The sequence below is a fragment of the Stenella coeruleoalba genome (assembly GCF_951394435.1).
Source record: "Stenella coeruleoalba genome assembly, chromosome: 16".
NCBI lineage: Eukaryota > Metazoa > Chordata > Mammalia > Artiodactyla > Delphinidae > Stenella > Stenella coeruleoalba.
In genome coordinates this window covers 72,091,985-72,109,608 of record NC_137162.1, presented here as the reverse complement: position 1 = coordinate 72,109,608, position 17,624 = coordinate 72,091,985, and the positions used below count along the sequence as shown (strand labels likewise).

General features: G+C 44.6%; 2 protein-coding genes across 2 annotated transcripts in view; both read right to left on the bottom strand.

The window, feature by feature from the left end:
- Positions 1-17,624, bottom strand: part of MRLN (myoregulin) — a 43,105-nt gene that overhangs the window by 24,579 nt on the left and 902 nt on the right. The window lies entirely within an intron of this gene.
- CCDC6 (coiled-coil domain containing 6) overlaps positions 10,561-17,624 on the bottom strand; it is a 115,526-nt gene continuing 108,462 nt past the window's right edge. Inside the window, exon 9 of the mRNA XM_079899305.1 lies at positions 10,561-17,353. Coding sequence (XP_079755431.1) covers positions 17,159-17,353 — 195 coding nt within the window. The 3' untranslated portion in view covers positions 10,561-17,158. The remainder of the gene's footprint in view (positions 17,354-17,624) is intronic.

Here is a 17,624-nt window from a genome sequence, read left to right as displayed (position 1 = left end):
TGGGAAGATCCCACATGCCGCGGAGCAGCAGAACCCAAGTGCCACAACTACTGAGCCTGCGAGCCACAACTACTGAGCCCACGGGCCACAACTGCTGAGCCTGTGCTCTAGAGCCCACGAACCACAACTACTGAGCCCACGCACCTAGAGCCCGTGCTCTGCAACAAGAGAAGCCACCACAATGAGAAGCCCGCGCACCTCAACGAAGAGTAGCCCCCGCTTGCCGCAACTACAGAAAGCCCCGCGTGCAGCAACGAAGACCCAATGCAGCCATAAATAAATAAATAAACTTGAAAAAAAACCCAAATAAGACTTGAAACTCTGTCACCTGACGCCCGATTTATGCACTTTTCAACACACCCCACTCCAATCCGAGAACTGGGTCCTTTCCAGGGATAAGATTTCTGCCTCACATCACAGCTCTTAACCCTGAAGAACCAGCAAGGAAAATTCAGGCACTGGGGGAGATGAGAGGGGCTACTCTTAAACTGCTAGGTCTTTCCACACCAAATATATATATATATATATATATATATATATATATATATATATATATATATATATAAAATAAACGTGTACCTCAAGCCACCTCCCCTTGGCAAATTCCTTTTATTCCATTCATTTTGATGCAATCCATGTTATACAAACTTAAATACTTTGCCTCTAACATCCATTCTTATTGCAGGAGGCAGACCTCTCACATTTATTTCTCAAATTTCGAAAAGGGCTGTAGTTTAAAAAATGCCAGTGATTATAAGAAATGAAAAAAAACACCCTATGGGATTATGTATGCAAGCTGTTTCTCAAGTATTTTTCCCCAACTTCAACTCAAGAAGCTGGTTTGGTTTTTTCCCCCGATCAGGGATAGAACCCAGGCCCCCGGCCATGGAAGCGCAAAGTCCTAACCACTGGAACGCCAGGGAGTTCCCTGTGTTTTTGTTACGAAGCAGAACCTGGCTTGATAAATGTGTGTTGAATGAAGGTGTCCGTGAAGCAAGTAAGAAAACTCAGCGAATCCTCAATCGATAAGATTCAAGAAGCAACACTCTCTTCTCACAAGCCCACGGCCCCTTCCAGCACTCTCAGAGCAGCAGAAGGAAGCATACATCCAAGTCCGGGCTCTGAACATCCCTCGACAATACTGTTAACATCAGATAGAGCCTGCTGGTGTTTTCGCTTACTGGAAGGCACAGGATGTTTGCGGGAGGGGGACTGGCTTCTGGCAGGAAGGTTCATTCAAGTGAAGGTAATTGGCAACCAGGAACTAAAGGACTGCCCTTCAGTCCTTGATAGATATCAGGAAATTAACTTCCTGTCCTTAATCAGCCCACTGTTTGTTAAAGAGATGAGAATGGCTTGGGCATGGTAGGGGGCAGTGGAGAGGAAGTGATAGAGAACAGTCATCAAAAGCTGTTGCCTAGTGTCTCTGCCCCGACCGGCTCAACTCTGGCCCAGTTTCAATTTCTGGGCAAGTTTGGGGAAACTTGTGTGGCTGATACAGGCATGGACCTCGGAGGTAAAGAGTTCTGTTCAGTTTTCCGGTCGGACAGGCAAGTCATTGTAACTGAGCAGGACCTCCCCCCCATCATGTCCTCCACCTGCCTTTTGTCTATAGAAAAACTTCAGTCAAAGAATAAATTTAATCAGAGAAGTGAAAAAATGCAGAAAGAAAGGAAAACAGTCAAGCAAGACAAAATAAAAATAGTTTAGCCATTAAGCAAAGCCAAGGACCTTTAGTTCCTCCTCAAGGGTTATAGATAATATTCTGAGCCACATCCTTTGAGCTGTTTTGCAGATACTGAAAGCCCCACCGGGTGGAAGAAGTTAACTGATGCTGCCCACGAGCACTTAGACCCCAAACCGGTTGGAACCAGGTTGATGATGCTGACTCCCAATTACCTCACCACCAACCAATCAGAAGAATGTCCACGAGCCGATCACGCATCCCATAATCCCCTTCCTCGCCCTGTCTTTAACAACCTTTCCCTGAAACCTTTGGGGAGTTTGGGTCTTTTAAGTACTAGCTGCCCCGGACTCCTTGCTTGGTGCCTGAAATAAACCCTGCACTTTCCTTTACCACAAGCCGGTGTCAGCAGACTGGCTTTGCTGTACACGGGTGAGTGGACCCAAGTTTGGTTCGGTAACAGTATCACATTTTCCAGGTGGGAAGTTGACAAGGATTAAGCACATAAGTAATTCTTAAGACACGACAAAGGAGACTAAACAAAACTCAGAAAAAATCAGTAAGGTAATCTTACATGTTTGGATGCGTCTTTCACACACCACTACCAGCAAGAAAAGTCAATTTTGAAGACTGCAACTGTCTTTTTTTTTTAATTGCATTTTCAGAAAGTAAAGAAAAAGAAAAACTTAGAGGTATGAGAAGCTAAGGTGGCATCTATCATTAGAACTTAATATTATGACAATGCTGGAATGGTAAACCCAGGGAATGCAGAAATGTATAATAATAGTTCTTGTATATTGAGGGTTTAACTTGTCCTAAGTTCTAGGTTCCTGTCCTAGAGCTTTATCTGTACTGTGGGAACATACTTATTCCACACAACTCTATGAGGAAGATGAGAACACAGACTCTGAGTGGTTATGCAATTTGTCCAAGGATCTGAGTTTCAGAGCCAATATCTAAAATCAGGCACTCAGGTCCCAAGGCCCAGTCTCTCTCCTACGCTTTCAAAATACACACGGGTAGCTGTAACAAAAGCATATATTTTTTTAGTTTTTTAATGTGGCCACGCCATGCAGCTTGGGGATCTTAGTTCCCTGACAAGGGACTGAAACTATACCCTCCATAGTGAAAGCTTGGAATCCTAACCACTGGACTGCCAGGGAGTTCCCTAAAAGCATATGTTTTGATGCAATGAAAAAAAGTTGGGGGAGCCACACCTCATATCAGCTGATCAGAGAGGTCAATCGGATGAGCGCTACCACCCTCTTTGATTTTTTTTTCTTAATTTTAAAAAATTAATTTATTTATTGGCTGCCTTGGGTCTTTGTTGCTGCATGCGGGCTTTCTCTAGTTGTGGCGAGCAGGGGCTACTCTTCACTGTGGTGCACTTCTCACTACAGTGGCTTCTCTTGCCGCACAGCACAGGTTCTAGGTGTGCAGGCTCAGTAGTTGTGGCTCACGGGCTTTAGAGCGCAGGCTCAGTAGTTGTGGTGCACGGGCTCAGTTGCTCCGCAGCAATGTGGGATCTTCCCGGACCAGGGCTCGAACCCATGTCCCCTGCATTGGCAGGCGGATTCTTAACCACTGCGCCACCAGGGGAGTCCATGGCACCCTCTTTAGATACAGACTGAACTTTCCTTCAGAGACATAGATAGGCCGATCCAGCTTATAGAGAATTCCATTTATCACGCAAAAACAAACAAACAAACATGCAACTCAGGGTATGGGTTCATGGATATTTCATTTCAAACCTGGCTCAGAGTCTGAAATGTGGGTATTTCCCACCTAACCTTTGGAGGGACTCTGAATGCATTAAAAAAAAGCCAATAACATGAATAAGATGCACTTTATCTAAATGGTAATAAAACTTACTTAACAGTTGAGGATCTTAATGCCAATTTAAGGCATTTGCTTTCCTAAAACACAGATAGTAAGTAACATTAAAGAGCACTTGGTTTTTAATTGCTTTACAAATAAAATCATTCCTTTTCCCCTTTAAGCTGCTACAATTGCCATCTGGTAAATCAGCTCTGGAGAGCTGAGCCTAACTAGTCTCTGAAGTATTTTCTTTTCTTTTTTTTTTTTTTTTTAACATCTTTATTGGAGTATAATTGCTTTACAATGGTATGTTAGTTTCAGCTTCACAACAAAATGAATCAGTTATATATATATACATATATTCCCATATCTCTTCCCGCTTGCGTCTCCCTCCCTCCCACTGAAGTATTTTCTTTAGGACCAAGGAAACCAAGGATCCGAAACCAAACTTTTCCAGATGAGGGAACAGAATTTGAAGACAGGGTTCTTCAGATGAGGAAGGTGGCTGGGAATCTGGGGACCGGAATAATCTAATCAAACTTTTGCTGGTTCCATGGCTCACAATGTCACTGTCCCAAACTCTCACCCAGTCAAATGAACCAATTCTACCCTTGGGGGGAAGCTAGGAGGAGAGTAAAGAATTTAAGAGCTTTCCTCCAGCCAACATTTTTTTTTTTTTTTTTTTTTTTGCGGTACGCAGGCCTCTCACTGCTGTGGCCTCTCCCGTTGCGGAGCACAGGCTCCGGACGCGCAGGCTCAGCAGCCATGGCTCACGGGCGCAGCCGCTCTGCGGCATGTGGGATCTTCCCGGACCGGGGCACGAACCCGTGTCCCCTGCATCGGCAGGCGGACTCTCAACCACTGCGCCACCAGGGAAGCCCCAGCCAACATTTCTTTACATTTAGTTTTATTAAACCATTCGCTTTCACAGCCAACACGAAATATGTGATTATCCCTTTAAGAGAAGAAGCTGGGAGTATCAGAAATGCGCTGTCCACACCCATGTAGCCATTGAATTTTTAAAAAATTACTATTCTTAAGTACTGACCTAGGGTTAGTGAGACAAGCCAGGTAGAAGCTGCACCCAAGGTCTGAAATTGGTCAAGCCGGACATTAAGCACACTTCAGGGCTGGACCCTTGGAGGACTGACCCCTTATTCTGCATCTCACCTTGATTTATACCCAATTGTGCTACCCGACCTGGGGTTATATATATGTTATATAACCTAAAAGGCTAATACAATGAGTGATGAACACTCCCCACAGGGAAAGTCCAGCAATTTAAAAAGCACCCCCAGGGACTTCCCTGGTGGTGCAGTGGTTAAGAATCCGCTTGCCAATGCAGGGGACACGGGTTCAAGCCCTGGTCCGGGAAGATCACACATGCCGTAGAGCCACTGAGCCCGTGCACCACAACTACTGAGCCTGCGCTCTAGAGCCCGTGAGCCACAACTACTGAGCCCACGTGCCACAACTACTGAAGCCCGTGCACCTAGAGCCCATGCTCTGCAACAAGAGAAGCCACCACAGTGAGAAGCCTGTGCACTGCAACGAAGAATAGGTCCCGCCTGCCGCAGCTAGAGAAAGCCCGTGCGAAGCAACGAAGACCCAACACAGCCAAAAATAAATAAATAAATAAATTCAAAAAAAGAAAGTGTGAATTAAAATAAAAAAATAAAATGAACTCTTCTTGGATTTCTTAAAAAATAAAATAAAATAAAAAGCATCCCCAAGTTGAACCTCAGAGTCCCACAAAGAGACTGAAAAGCCAAAGTGATTTTCTTTCCCTAATCTCGTTGTTAGCTCATGTATGCTAATGGGAGCCTCACTCAATACTCAGTTAAGTATAGACTATTTCTTCAGAAACCTCGTTACTGATTACCTTCTTCAGGACTCCCAAGCTGTATGAATTCACCCCAAGCCTCTTGTGGTCCCAACGTTCCATAAGGCCAACCCAAAACTTAGTGACAGTGACATCACGTCTCGACTCAAAAATGAGAACCCCATGGGACACCTGCAAGCAGCGGCCTTTCCCAAGCGAAAGGGAAGCCCCACCATGCCAGCCAGCCCCGCCATCTGCAGAAATGTAGATATGAGAACAAAATGGAAAAAAGGAGAGGACATTCTCTTGTGATGAACTTCACCAGGTTATCAGTCACTCCAAGCCATTTGCCCAGAGTCCACAACTCCCAAACCCAGATACACGTGCTCATTTCAGAGCAACTTATCCCCAGGTTTCTCAGGTTGGAGGGTGGTGTACAGAACGCTCCCGCTTTCCTGCAAAAATTAGAATCTTCTATGGCGGCATCTCTCTCACTTTCCCAAGACTCCCTTCTCCCCTTCCATCCTTAAAAATCTCTTGATCTCCTCCCTTCCATTTCTGAAAAATTTACTAAGAAAATCTTAAACATACAAGTGTAATAGTATAACAAACTCTCAGGCGTCTATCACCGAATTTAGGGCATCGACATGCTCCCCATCCTGTTCTCCTGTTTCCTCTATACCTACATCCACCTGCCTACCACCTGCCCCCTCAGTGAACCTTTTCAAAGAGAACCCATGATACCATATCATTGCATCAGTAAGTATTTTATTTAGGAACTTCTAAAAGATACAAATCTTTTAGAAATATTATTTTTATTTACAGATAAACAATAGGATGAATGCATCTTACACATCAATAAAAAACAGAAAAAAAAAAAAAAGCAAAATTAGAGAGATTTAGTAACTTCCATAAAGTCACGAGCCAGGCAAAAGTGAGTGTATCTGTAACCTGCATCTTCTGTTGCTTGGAATTCTGTCCTTCTGCAGTTATACTCTGTGACCTCTCAGGCAACCCTATCTCTGATGGCTCTGCTGAGTAAGCGTTTGAACTCATGTTTAAGGACAAAGCTCCCCCAAGTAACTAATCTGCCTAAAGCCATGAGAAAGGTCTCACGGTAAACCTGGAATCTTCCCCGGATGGATTTCCATCTCTGTAGCCTTCCCCAGCACCTTCATTCCATGGTCCTGGTATTTCTCAGGGATCTGGGGCCCAGGTTCTAGGGGAAATAGTCATTGGCTAAAATAAAAACCTTAAAAAAAAAAAAAAAAGGAAACAGTTACAATACCATTATCGCAGCTGGAAAAGAAATGAACAAGAATCCTTTAATACCAACTATCCAGGGGGTGTTGGACCCATTTCTGCTTTGATCCAGGTGGCCCTGGTCTCTCAGGTACTCGACTAGGCACAGAGAGAGGAAGCCTCTCTGCTTCTGAGGGCCCAGTCAGTCCCCCAACACACACCTAAACACACATATGAATGGGGCACCTCTCCAAACAACATTCACAGGCTTCCCTTCCCTCCACTCTGAACCAACGCCTCCAACCCCACTCCTCTGCTCCCATATCCCAACACATCTTCCTAAGGATTTTGTGGCAGCTGCCAATGACCACCGCACCAGAATTCCTTAAGTCTGTGAGGCCTGCCTGCCTCATGGTGATACACCCACCCCGTTACCACATTTCTTTTCCATCAAGTGGTTAAGATTGCACGATCTGGAGCCAGACGGTCTGGCCTTGCCACTTACCGCGTGATTCTGGGCAAGTTATTGAAACTTTACGTGTCTTGCTCAGTTGATAGTCCAACCGAGACCAAGAGGAACGGGACGAGAGGCAGCCCGTCTCGAGGACAGCTGAGGGAGAACCCATCACCCCGCAGAGCCGGTAACGCCCTTGCTTCTGCAGAATGAAGCTCTAACCTCCTGTCCCGCTGAAAGCTAGGATGGTGGGGAGGGGAGGTAAAGGGAGAGTAGGGGGAAAACTGTGACTGCAGAAACTGTGCCGCCTGAGTGTGCCTGGGTCTAGGCAACAGTCCTGGGATCCTTCCCGCAAGAGCAGCTGCCTCAGCTGCCTTGAGATTCCTGAGGGAGTCTCACCCTCAACCTTTTGCCCTCTGCCAAGTCCAGACCCAGGCTTGCTCAGAGCCTGCACCTGTGCTTGGGGTTTAAGCGCCCTCAAGTAAATCACTTTCCCTACCATCACCACTGCCCTTGCAGTGGGACACATAAACACCAGAGGCCTCCGATAGAGGAGGCTCCCCCGACCTCTGGCCCACAGGTATCCTAGAACAAGCTCAAAAGCCTCAAGGGAGCTGATTGTTAAACTGCCAGGAATTTTGTGAGCTGGTTGTTAAACACAGATGCTATTAAAAATTAAATTATTTAAGATAATTTACAAGATGGTATTGAAAATACAAGTGAAGGGAATTCCCTGGTGGTCCAATGGTTAGGACTCCGCACTTCCACTGCAGGGGTCACGGGTTTGATTCCTGGAAGGAGAACTAAGATCCCGCATGCCTCGCTGTGGGGCCAAAGAAACCCCACAGGTTTAAAAAAACACATAGGTAACAAATACTCAAACCACCCCGCGCCCTAATTATTTGACTACATTTTACTATTACTATGCATTTAAGGTTATTACTATTGCACCTCTCTCTCCAAGTTTAGTGACTTCACATTGGTGGCTTGAAATCAGCCACGGTGGGGAGTATTTACACCATGAACATCCATAAGCAATACAAACCAAGGTTTGTTTTCCCAGAGGGCAGACACTTATCAACAACCCTGTCTGACTCATCTCCTCTATAGTTCTCCACCCATGGGTACATCCTCCAAAAGGACATTGCAGGAAGGTCATTTTAAGCATAGAGTACGGTTCTGGGACTTCCCTGGTGGTGCAGTGGTTAAGGATCCGCCTGCCAATGCAGGGGACACGGGTTGGAGCCCTGGTCTGGGAAGATCCCACATACCGCGGAGCAACTAAGCCTGTGCGCCACAACTACTGAGCCTGCGCTCTAGAGCACATGAGCCACAACTACGGAGCCTGTGTGCCACAACTACTGAAGCCCGCGTGCCTAGAGTCCGTGCTCTGCAACAAGAGAAGCCATCACAATGAGAAGCCTGTGCACCGCAACGAAGAGTAGCCCCTTGTTCACCACAACTAGAGAAAGCCTGCATGCAGCAATGAAGACCCAACACAGCCAAAAATAAATAAATTTATTTTTTTTAAAAAAGCATAGAGTATGGTTCTGTTGTCTTGAGAAACAGGGTCATGTGCTCAGGCTTCGGCTTCAGCAAACGGCACTAATTCATTTCTATGTTCTTTAGACCACCCATGAGGAGCTGGTAAACACAAGATTCTGCAGAAGACTGAGAACACCCTGTAAGCCGAACTCTGGTTCTTAAATACCTGTGAAAGGCCTTAAATAGATTAAAATATGGTTCTCCTTAAGAAAAAAGCATTGCCGTGTTTTACAGAGGGTTCTGTATGTTCATTTTCCGTGTTCTTTTTGGAGGGAGGAGGGGGTACTGTGGTCTTCCATGACTTGTTTGTAACTGACAGATTTTGCCTCAGTAAAGGATCCTTCTTATTGAAGTACATCCTTGACTATTTACCATGGTCCCAAGCAAACATGCCTGTAAATGATTATAATAAAATTGCGGGAATCCCTGCACCTAGAAGGAGGGCGATGGGCATGGGCAGAGTGAGGAACAGATACCTTCGGTTGAAGGGACCTGTCCAATACCTTAAGCCACATCACACAAGCAGCTGCCTCTTCTGGGACAACTCTGACCACAAGATCCGGGACAGTGGTACCTGAATTAGTGTCTACAAGGTGATCTGATGAAGAAGCTTGGTCCAAATAATTGGTGTCAACAGAATCCCATGGCTATTTTGGGGCTGGTGTATGTTTTGTAAAAACTTGTCATCGTTGATGGATATTTTCTCCCATGAATATGTGTTGTACATACGCATGTCCCTGCGTCCTGGTTATTAAGCAATGGGAGTTTGTAAATATGCATTCCACTCAGATATAACACTACTTCTGAGTTTCAAAACGTGACCATTTCAGAACTATGGTATCGATACCTCCATTCCCAGACACAGGATTTTCAAAAGTGCAGATTAAGTGCTAAACAAACGAACAAACAAAACTATGGGGCAGCCACCCTTGGCTTTGTTGTCTCAGGGTTTCCAGGAAGCCTCACACACAACGGAGAAAATTCAAATGTGGGAGTCATTCTCCCCGGGGTCACCTTCAACCCCTGGAGGAAGGAGTAGGTGCATTGGACAGCATTCCTGTCCTCTGGTGGGATAGTACTGAGGCACGTTCTCAGTTCTTCCTCGGGGACACCCAGTGGGACTGAATTGCAGTTGCCCCCCAATGCTAACGGGCTCATCTGCACACCCTTTGTTGGCCTCACCTTCTCCACGTTCTCATTCCGCTTTCTGGACTCCCCTTCCAAGGAAGCTCCCTGCACCAAGTCCCTGTCTCAGTTTGCTTTCAGGGAACCCAAACAGTCACCACTTGTGTCATGCTCAGACCTGCAGGTTTCCACACGTTATTCCCTCTGCCCCAAACACTCTTCGCCCAATTTCCACCTGTTCTTCAAGAATGTGCTTAGAGATCGACTCCTCTGGAAATCCTCTCTGACCCTCCCTCTCTTCTAATGCCGTGGGTCCCACTGCACTGCTGCCCCGCTCACAGCACCCACCACACTGGGAAACGCCAAAAGGGAAAGAAGTCGGTATTCATGTCCCCTCTCCCCCCGCCCCATCCCCCGAATTCCCAGCACCGCACACGACAGCTGGCGTGAGCAGTATTTTTAAAACAGCTGTAGAGTGAATGAAATGATACTAGAAGTAGTTAAGAAGCGACACTATGAAGACTCTTAACGCTCCCATGTTTTAACAATGTTCACTGGATCCCAACCACCCCATTTGTAACAGAGAAGAACAAACGTGACGGCATATTAGATCTACTCCTTTAGCTCTAACCCCTGTGCTCTGTGGCCTGTACTCAGTTGTGCTGGCTCTGCACCTCTGGAAAAGAATGTTGCCCACAGCCTGAAATACACAGGAGGACTCTCAAGGCTCTGACCTTCAGAGATGCAAAGTTGCAGAACAGAGAGTAACATCTGTCTGGTTGGAGGTGCACAGGGAACACAGTGGCCAGATCTATGTGGACCGCTGTAAGAACAGAGCATCCCAGCGCCACAAAGCCTGCACCAACCAACCTCCAGCCTGCCCCACCCCCCGTCCCTTTTCAGTATAAAAGCAGCCTGAATTCTATCCCTGGTTGGATGGTACCTTGGGACACTAGCCCACCATCTTCTCAGTTGGCTGGCTTTCCAAATAAAGTCGCTGTTCCGTGCTCCAACTCATCTCTCGACGTACCGGCCTGTCACCTGGTGAGCAGTACGAGCTTGGACTCGGTAACACATTCTCATTCTTATCTTGTAGGTGAGGAAACCAAAGCCCAGAAAACTGGACTTAGGCCAGACCTGAACCCACAGGACACTTTCTACCTTAATCTGAGGCTTCGTGCCCAACATTAAAGTAACAGATAGCAGTAGTCAGTCAGTTCCCCGGGTTAATGATTTCCCAATAGCATTTCACCAGGACCCAGACAAAGCTACCCCGGGGAGATGCGGTGGGAGAAAAGTAGGTTAAGGGGGCTTAAGTGAAATTTCAGCAGTTGCCTTTCAAAGGAACATTTAAAGAACACAAATACGAATCCACAAAAGACTTTTTTGTTGCTTTACGTATTTCATATCCTGTATTTTTTGTCTCTAGAAGTTCAACTGGAGGCTTTTTTACGTTTCATTTTCCTTATGCTCATGTATTCTTCTGCCTTCTAGAATGCACGAAGAATGTTTTATAATGGCTGTTTTCACATCCTTGTCTACTAATCCTATCATCTTGTTTCACTTCTGAGTCTGGCTTTTCCTTTTCTTGATTTTTAAGATGAAAAATTTTCAGGTTAATTACTAAGCTCTCTTTTTGGGATAATTAGCAATCTTGAAAGTTGCACTCAATCATGAGTAGGGTATCAGAAAATACGATCTTTAGAAAAAGATCTAAATACATTCAGTTCAAAAGGATTCAATGTAATATGGAAATGGGGGTGATGTGAAAGATAGAAAAAAAAACTTTAAAGGACAGAAATTCAACGTCTCATGTTGACAGAAACGTTTGGCACAAACCATATTTACCACGCACTGGCGTCTTCCTGTTTCTAAAGAGAATGTTTAAAAGTTTGGGCCTGAATTAGACATTAGTGAATACAACTGAATTTCCCCAAGTATTTTTTAACTTAAATAGCCCATACAAGGACCCAGATTTACCTACAGAGTTTTACGTAAACACAAAAAAAGTTTCTAAACCCACCGTTTCAATCTTAGAAGCACCACGTGGACACGCAGCCTCTAAAAAGTGTTAAAAGAAAAAAAGTGTACATATAGCTTAAACTTTATAACTTACATGTTGTTAAAGCACTTCGTTTTGAATCCCATTTTCTTCAAATTCTACATGAAATAAGAACGGCTATCTCCACTATATAGATTAGAAAACTGAAGCCGGCAGGTGCAGCCGAGTCCTAAAGTCAGAGGTCCTGGGGAATTTCTTGGTCAACATTTTCGTCAAGTTACAACTAAAAGCTCGCTGCCATGAGCACAGAGGCATTTTGAGATTTTGGTCAATTCACCAAATGACAAATCAAATTAAAAACTCTTTTCATTAACTAATAGTTAATATGATATCTTGCTTAAGCCAGAGTGAGTCAAGACTAACTCAAGGTTTATTTAGCTCTTTAATATGGAAAAGGACCTAGATTTAAACAGCTCGCACTCCTAAGACGATATCACAACTGTGTTCTTGAAGGCCATGCTCCTAGGGCAGGATCCTAAGTCTGTTCTTTTCCCCTCCAGAACGTGGACTAACTGCTAGGGGCTTCCTAAAATGCAAGGTGTATAAAACATCACCCCAAATATTCATTCTACCTTTCTACCTAAAGGAATGGACACAGAAAGGACTTGTGTCTTATTGTATATGTGAAGGCCTGTACTAGAGGGTTTCATCTTGATTTTCTCATCTTAGCAAGGCATATAGTATTGTTATTTTACAGGTAAGAAACTTGAGTTCCAGGGAGGTTAAGTAACTGAGCCAGTGAAGGAACTGGTACTCAAACCTAGAACTCATTCTAAAGCCATGCTTCTTATACGTAGGAAGAGAAAACCATACAAACAGACTTAAACATTTAAGAATAAGCTAATATACTGAGTGTAATTTCCAAAGCCTGACAATATATGTGCGTGTATATACCTATATCTAATTGTTTATACATAACATTTTGGGAATGAGTGTGCTTTTCCTTTCCTTTTCATAATCCCCTAGGTGTATGGTTTTCAAGTGAAATACAACACAGATACGGGACAGTGAGCAGATCATAAACGCACAGCTCAATGAATTTTCAAAAACTCAATACATCCAGGTAACCAGCATCCTGATTAAGAAACAGAGCGGTACCAATCCCTTTGTGTCCTCATCTTAAGTTCACTTTCTAAGGCAGCCTTTAGTATTCAGAATCTAAGCTGGATATCTATCAGAAATCACAGGGAAACAAGGTTCATTTTCCGACTCAAAGACCAGAAAGAAAGAGATAGGGTATAAAGCTCAAGAGATTCATTTTAAAAAATTATCTTTATTTAGGTTTCTGATTCAGCACATGTATCAAAGACTAATCAACATAAAGAAGTAAATAAGACATTAATTGGAAGTCTTACATCTCTCTAAACTCTGACCAAGAATGTCAAGATTGCCACTATTACCAGAACTCCAACCTAGTCAAGTTGTAGACAAGCTATCATGAACGACGTACAGTGAGCACACATACACAGAGGCCAGAGACACGCTATAGCACTTGGCTGTCCTCTCTTCCTTGTTGATGTCTTTCCATGGGACAGTCCACTTTTGCTGTCCATGCCTAGTTCCAAAGAAAGTCCAAAGAAGGCTCAGGGTCAACCTGATCCAACACTCTGCTGGAGGAATGCATTCTCAAACTGGTGTGCCTGCAACTTTGTTTTTGCCAGGATGAAGTTCAGATCGAGATGTACAGAACAATCTAGATGACGGTGCAGACTAAGTGAAGAACTAAAGTTGAGCGGTAACCCGAGTTAAGGCATGAATGCACACACATGTGCACACACACAGCACCCACGCTATCATGCACATAGGATTCCTCCCATGGCCTAGCGAGAGGCAACCGGGGCTCGACAGTTAACCACAACTGCTGAGCGTACTGAAGCACGCCCCCCATAATTTTATGCTAACAGCTGTGTGTGTATGTTTTATCACCAAAAAAAAAAAGAGAAAAAGGAAAAAAGAAAACTAAAAAAACAAAAACAACAACAAGAAAAAAAAAAAACAAAACCCCAAACCTAAAAACCCCTTAATCTCTTACAATGGCTCTTGAGCATGGAACTCACGTAGCAGCGTCGATGGCTGGGTCTTTAGTAATTTGGAAATAAAAGGTTGTTTTACTATGTATTTCTTTGGTAGTCCTCACTACAAAGTTTTCAGTGTTGGTTACCTATAAGACAAGTACTAGATAGAAGATAAAGTTACGCAGAAATATTTCTTCTATACTGATAAGATAAAAAGAGTGAGCTCTCCAAGCACAAGTTACTATGCTTTTTCTTGCCTTATTGGGCTTCCTCTACAAGCAAGGCTTCGTGCAGGAGAAGTTCGTGTCTACCTAACAGAGGGCGATACATATTCTATCTTCCTACAATTGAAGAGTTAACGAAAATTCACATTATCCGTTATTTCTGGTCAAATCAGTTAGAAGCCGATTACAAAGGGGCAGCAAGCACTTGGTGTCAAAGCCACATTCTGGTCACACATTCATTCCATGGTTGTGGTCAGTCTCTCAGGAGCTCAGAATTTAAAACTCCTTTCAATGAACAAAGGAGCAAGTTAAATCAAATCTGAAATACTTCCACCATCTGCCCAATGTCTAGAAGTCTGTCTAGAATGCCAGCATGCTGGATGAAAGAGAGCAGTTCAGAGCCCAGAGAGGCCTCAGGTGTTAGCGAAAGTAATTTGGTTTTGTATAAAAGGCATGGTCATCTGGCGAAGAGTACTTATCCTACTAGCAGCACAGTGGTAGCCAAGGGTCTCTGTCAGCAAGACAGGAAAATGAAGCTACTGAACCTGCTGTGGCTCCCACCTGCCTTCCAAGGCCTCTGGGGCCTCTGGGAGTCAGTCCGGGGTTGCCCTGGGCGGGTGGGCAACAGGAATAGCAGGAACCAAGTTCAGCCCCCCCGAGAAGTGCCCCAGGTAAGTCAGCTTCTCGTGGCCTTGGGGTTGGAATCTTCGGGGTCCCTGGGGGCTAAACCATGGCCAAGGAGCTGCCCCAGCAGGTACTGCCCAAGTGTGACAGGCTCCACACGGGGTCATAAAACACTCGAACAGGACATGAAACAGCATCATTTCAAGAGAGTAGTGTTTGTTCTATCAATCCAGAATGTCCACCGGGAGAGGCAACTCGATTTATGGTGAGCAAGTGCTGTTGGAAGGAGCTGTGTTTTATTTTGCAGTGAAACAACTAGTCTAAGGAAACCGGCGCTACATTTCTGTAGAAGTCTGGATGTCAAGAACCTGTCTCCAAAAGGCATTTATCAGAACTGTCTGCTCACTCCGAGTGCTTTTTTCAGTCACCACAGGGCAATGTTTTGACTTTTGTGCTTTCGGGAGGTCACTAAATTGTTAGCAAGTGGAGGGAAGATGATTACATTTTGGACTTTCTTGTTTGAGTGCAAGACACTACTCAACAGCACTGAAATCTATAGTCTCATAGAAGATTCTTGTAAACATACACCATTTCTCCTGTAAGAAAAACCGAGAACTGTACGATGCAGGCAATACTTGTTCGCCTGCTCTCAGAATTCCTCAAAATGGCCAGGTGCCAGGAGGGACGGTGAGCCGTTGGCGAAATCCCCGGGTTGGACAGGACCCCATCTGACTGAATTAAAAACCTCAAGCCTCAATGATTAAATGCCGAACTTCTTCCGCATATTTGAAAACTGTACTGTGATTATGTATATCACACATTATAAATAAAATTTATAGAGACCTACGATTCCTTTCAAATGACTGAGGAGTGACACTCTCAGTTTGGAGGTGGAAACTGAAAGAGTCAAAAAAAAATCCTATTGTTGCTTTTACTCTCAAGTTCTTAAGATGCTAGTCAAACACGACTAGCCAGTGAGACGAGACCTCTTCTCATTCTGTAACTTGTAACTATGCATTCAAAGGCAAAAATGGAGGTTTCTCTACTGTACAACATTAAATATCTACAATGTCATGGTTCCTTACGGGTAGGAGTGTGTTCAGTAAAGAGCTAGCTATTAGAGATGGCGGTCACAAAACATGGACTCTTCAAAATTACGGATAAATTAACTTTCAGTTCTCTGATTATATCCAACAGATACACATTCTCATCATAAAATATACATTCTCTAGTAAGTTATTTTTGTCCACGGCATATATAAATATGCAAACACAGGTGGTAAAAATCACTTTACTACCAAAGTACAAAACAGTAACTGCTGAAAAGCCAAAATAAAGGTGTTGCAAGTGTTAAGAAAAGACTGACTCACGGCGTTCCACTGTAGAGTGAAACCAGACGATTTATTTGTGCTAAATGAATGGAAATGACGCATTCAGGATATACCTCTTTGTACACTGCGCTTGCTTTGACTGGGCGAACTAAGCAGTCCTCAAGGCTAATGTGCCACTTTCCTCTACGCCTCTTTCCTGCCAGCAATAAAGTATTTTGGCCATTGTGCCAAGATGTTCCTATAATGTTCATTTCACATAATATTTTCTCATAGTACTCTGCACCTTTAAAATATCTGTTCGAACTCTATTTTAGGGGAACGCGAGTAAAGCACGTAAAGGGAAATGAGCTGTTTCTGTCACCATCACGTTGCCTTCTGCAGCAGAAATCACACAGCACATCCTAATCAGCCATCGCAACCACTGGCGGGTAGGACAACAGGTATCGACTCACGTGAGAGGGCCAGTTTGGGTAGGGTAACATCAAGGATAAAGAAAGACTCACACCCAGATATACGATAATTATCTATCCCATGTATGTGGAAAAGGTACAGCCATGTGATCCAATACTTCAGGAGATCTGTTTTACAAGAGACATGGATGTTGAGATATACTGAAAAGAACCCATACAAAGTGTATCCGTAGAAAGCTCTATTAAACATTGTCTTGGGCACTGATGCATCCAACTTCCCATTCTATAGTGAGAGCTAGATTTTCAAAGGTCTGAATTGTAGTGCTGAATTACTGGTATGCTTGGTAAACACTATTCTAATGGGGGTGGGGGGAGAGGTGGGTAATAACAGCTCAGTAACTTTCTGCAAATTCATGGGGAAAAAAAATATAAAAAAGATATCCCTTTTTATTTTACAAACCTAAAAGCCAGGAAAATGAAGCTCTGGGGCCAAGCAAAAAAATTGCACACCGCTGCTGAACTACCAAATAGTCGAATAGCCGACGTCCCAGCCAGGGAATGGACGCACATGAAGATTCAAGTAAAACACCGATGGAGAAAGTCGTCTGTTTAGTGTTGTAGACCCACAACACTGGCTGCGTTTCCGACACACATTTACAACACAATGAATAGTGAAGCCTAGATAACCTCAGTGCAAATAAGTCAGATCCGAATATGCCAGGGAAGGAAGCCTGTGGCGTCTTGAGTCGACGGCTCCACTGCACGAACGAGTCCCAACGTGAGGTTCGGACTGCGCACATGCATTAAGGCTGGGAGGAGGGGTGCACCGAATGTTGCGAGGGGGCGGGCTGCAAGGTGGCTGCCGAGGGGACCGCGGGCTGCATGGGTGGCGGAGGTGGAGGTGGCGGAGGCTGGACGGGGGTCTGTGTGTTGGGAGACGGAGGCGGCGTGGGCCGTTTGAATTTGTCAGGGCTGTTGCTCCTCCGTGGTGAAGGCCTCTGTAGACAGGACAGGAACAGCAGGTCAGAGCAGGCACAGACGGCTCATCCCTAACCCAGCGTGACTCGGAGCCCAGGATGCCCCAAAGCGGACCCACAGAGACCAAACACCAGCGAGGTCCTTGTCCATCCCTACTGGCTTCTGAACCCGTCAGGAAAACTTCAACAAGGTAGAGTTTACACCGACATCTATGAAAAAGCTATGCAAAATCGCTATGAAACGTGCATCGATCAAACGACTGGACTTCGATGAGACAGTCCTAAAATTGGA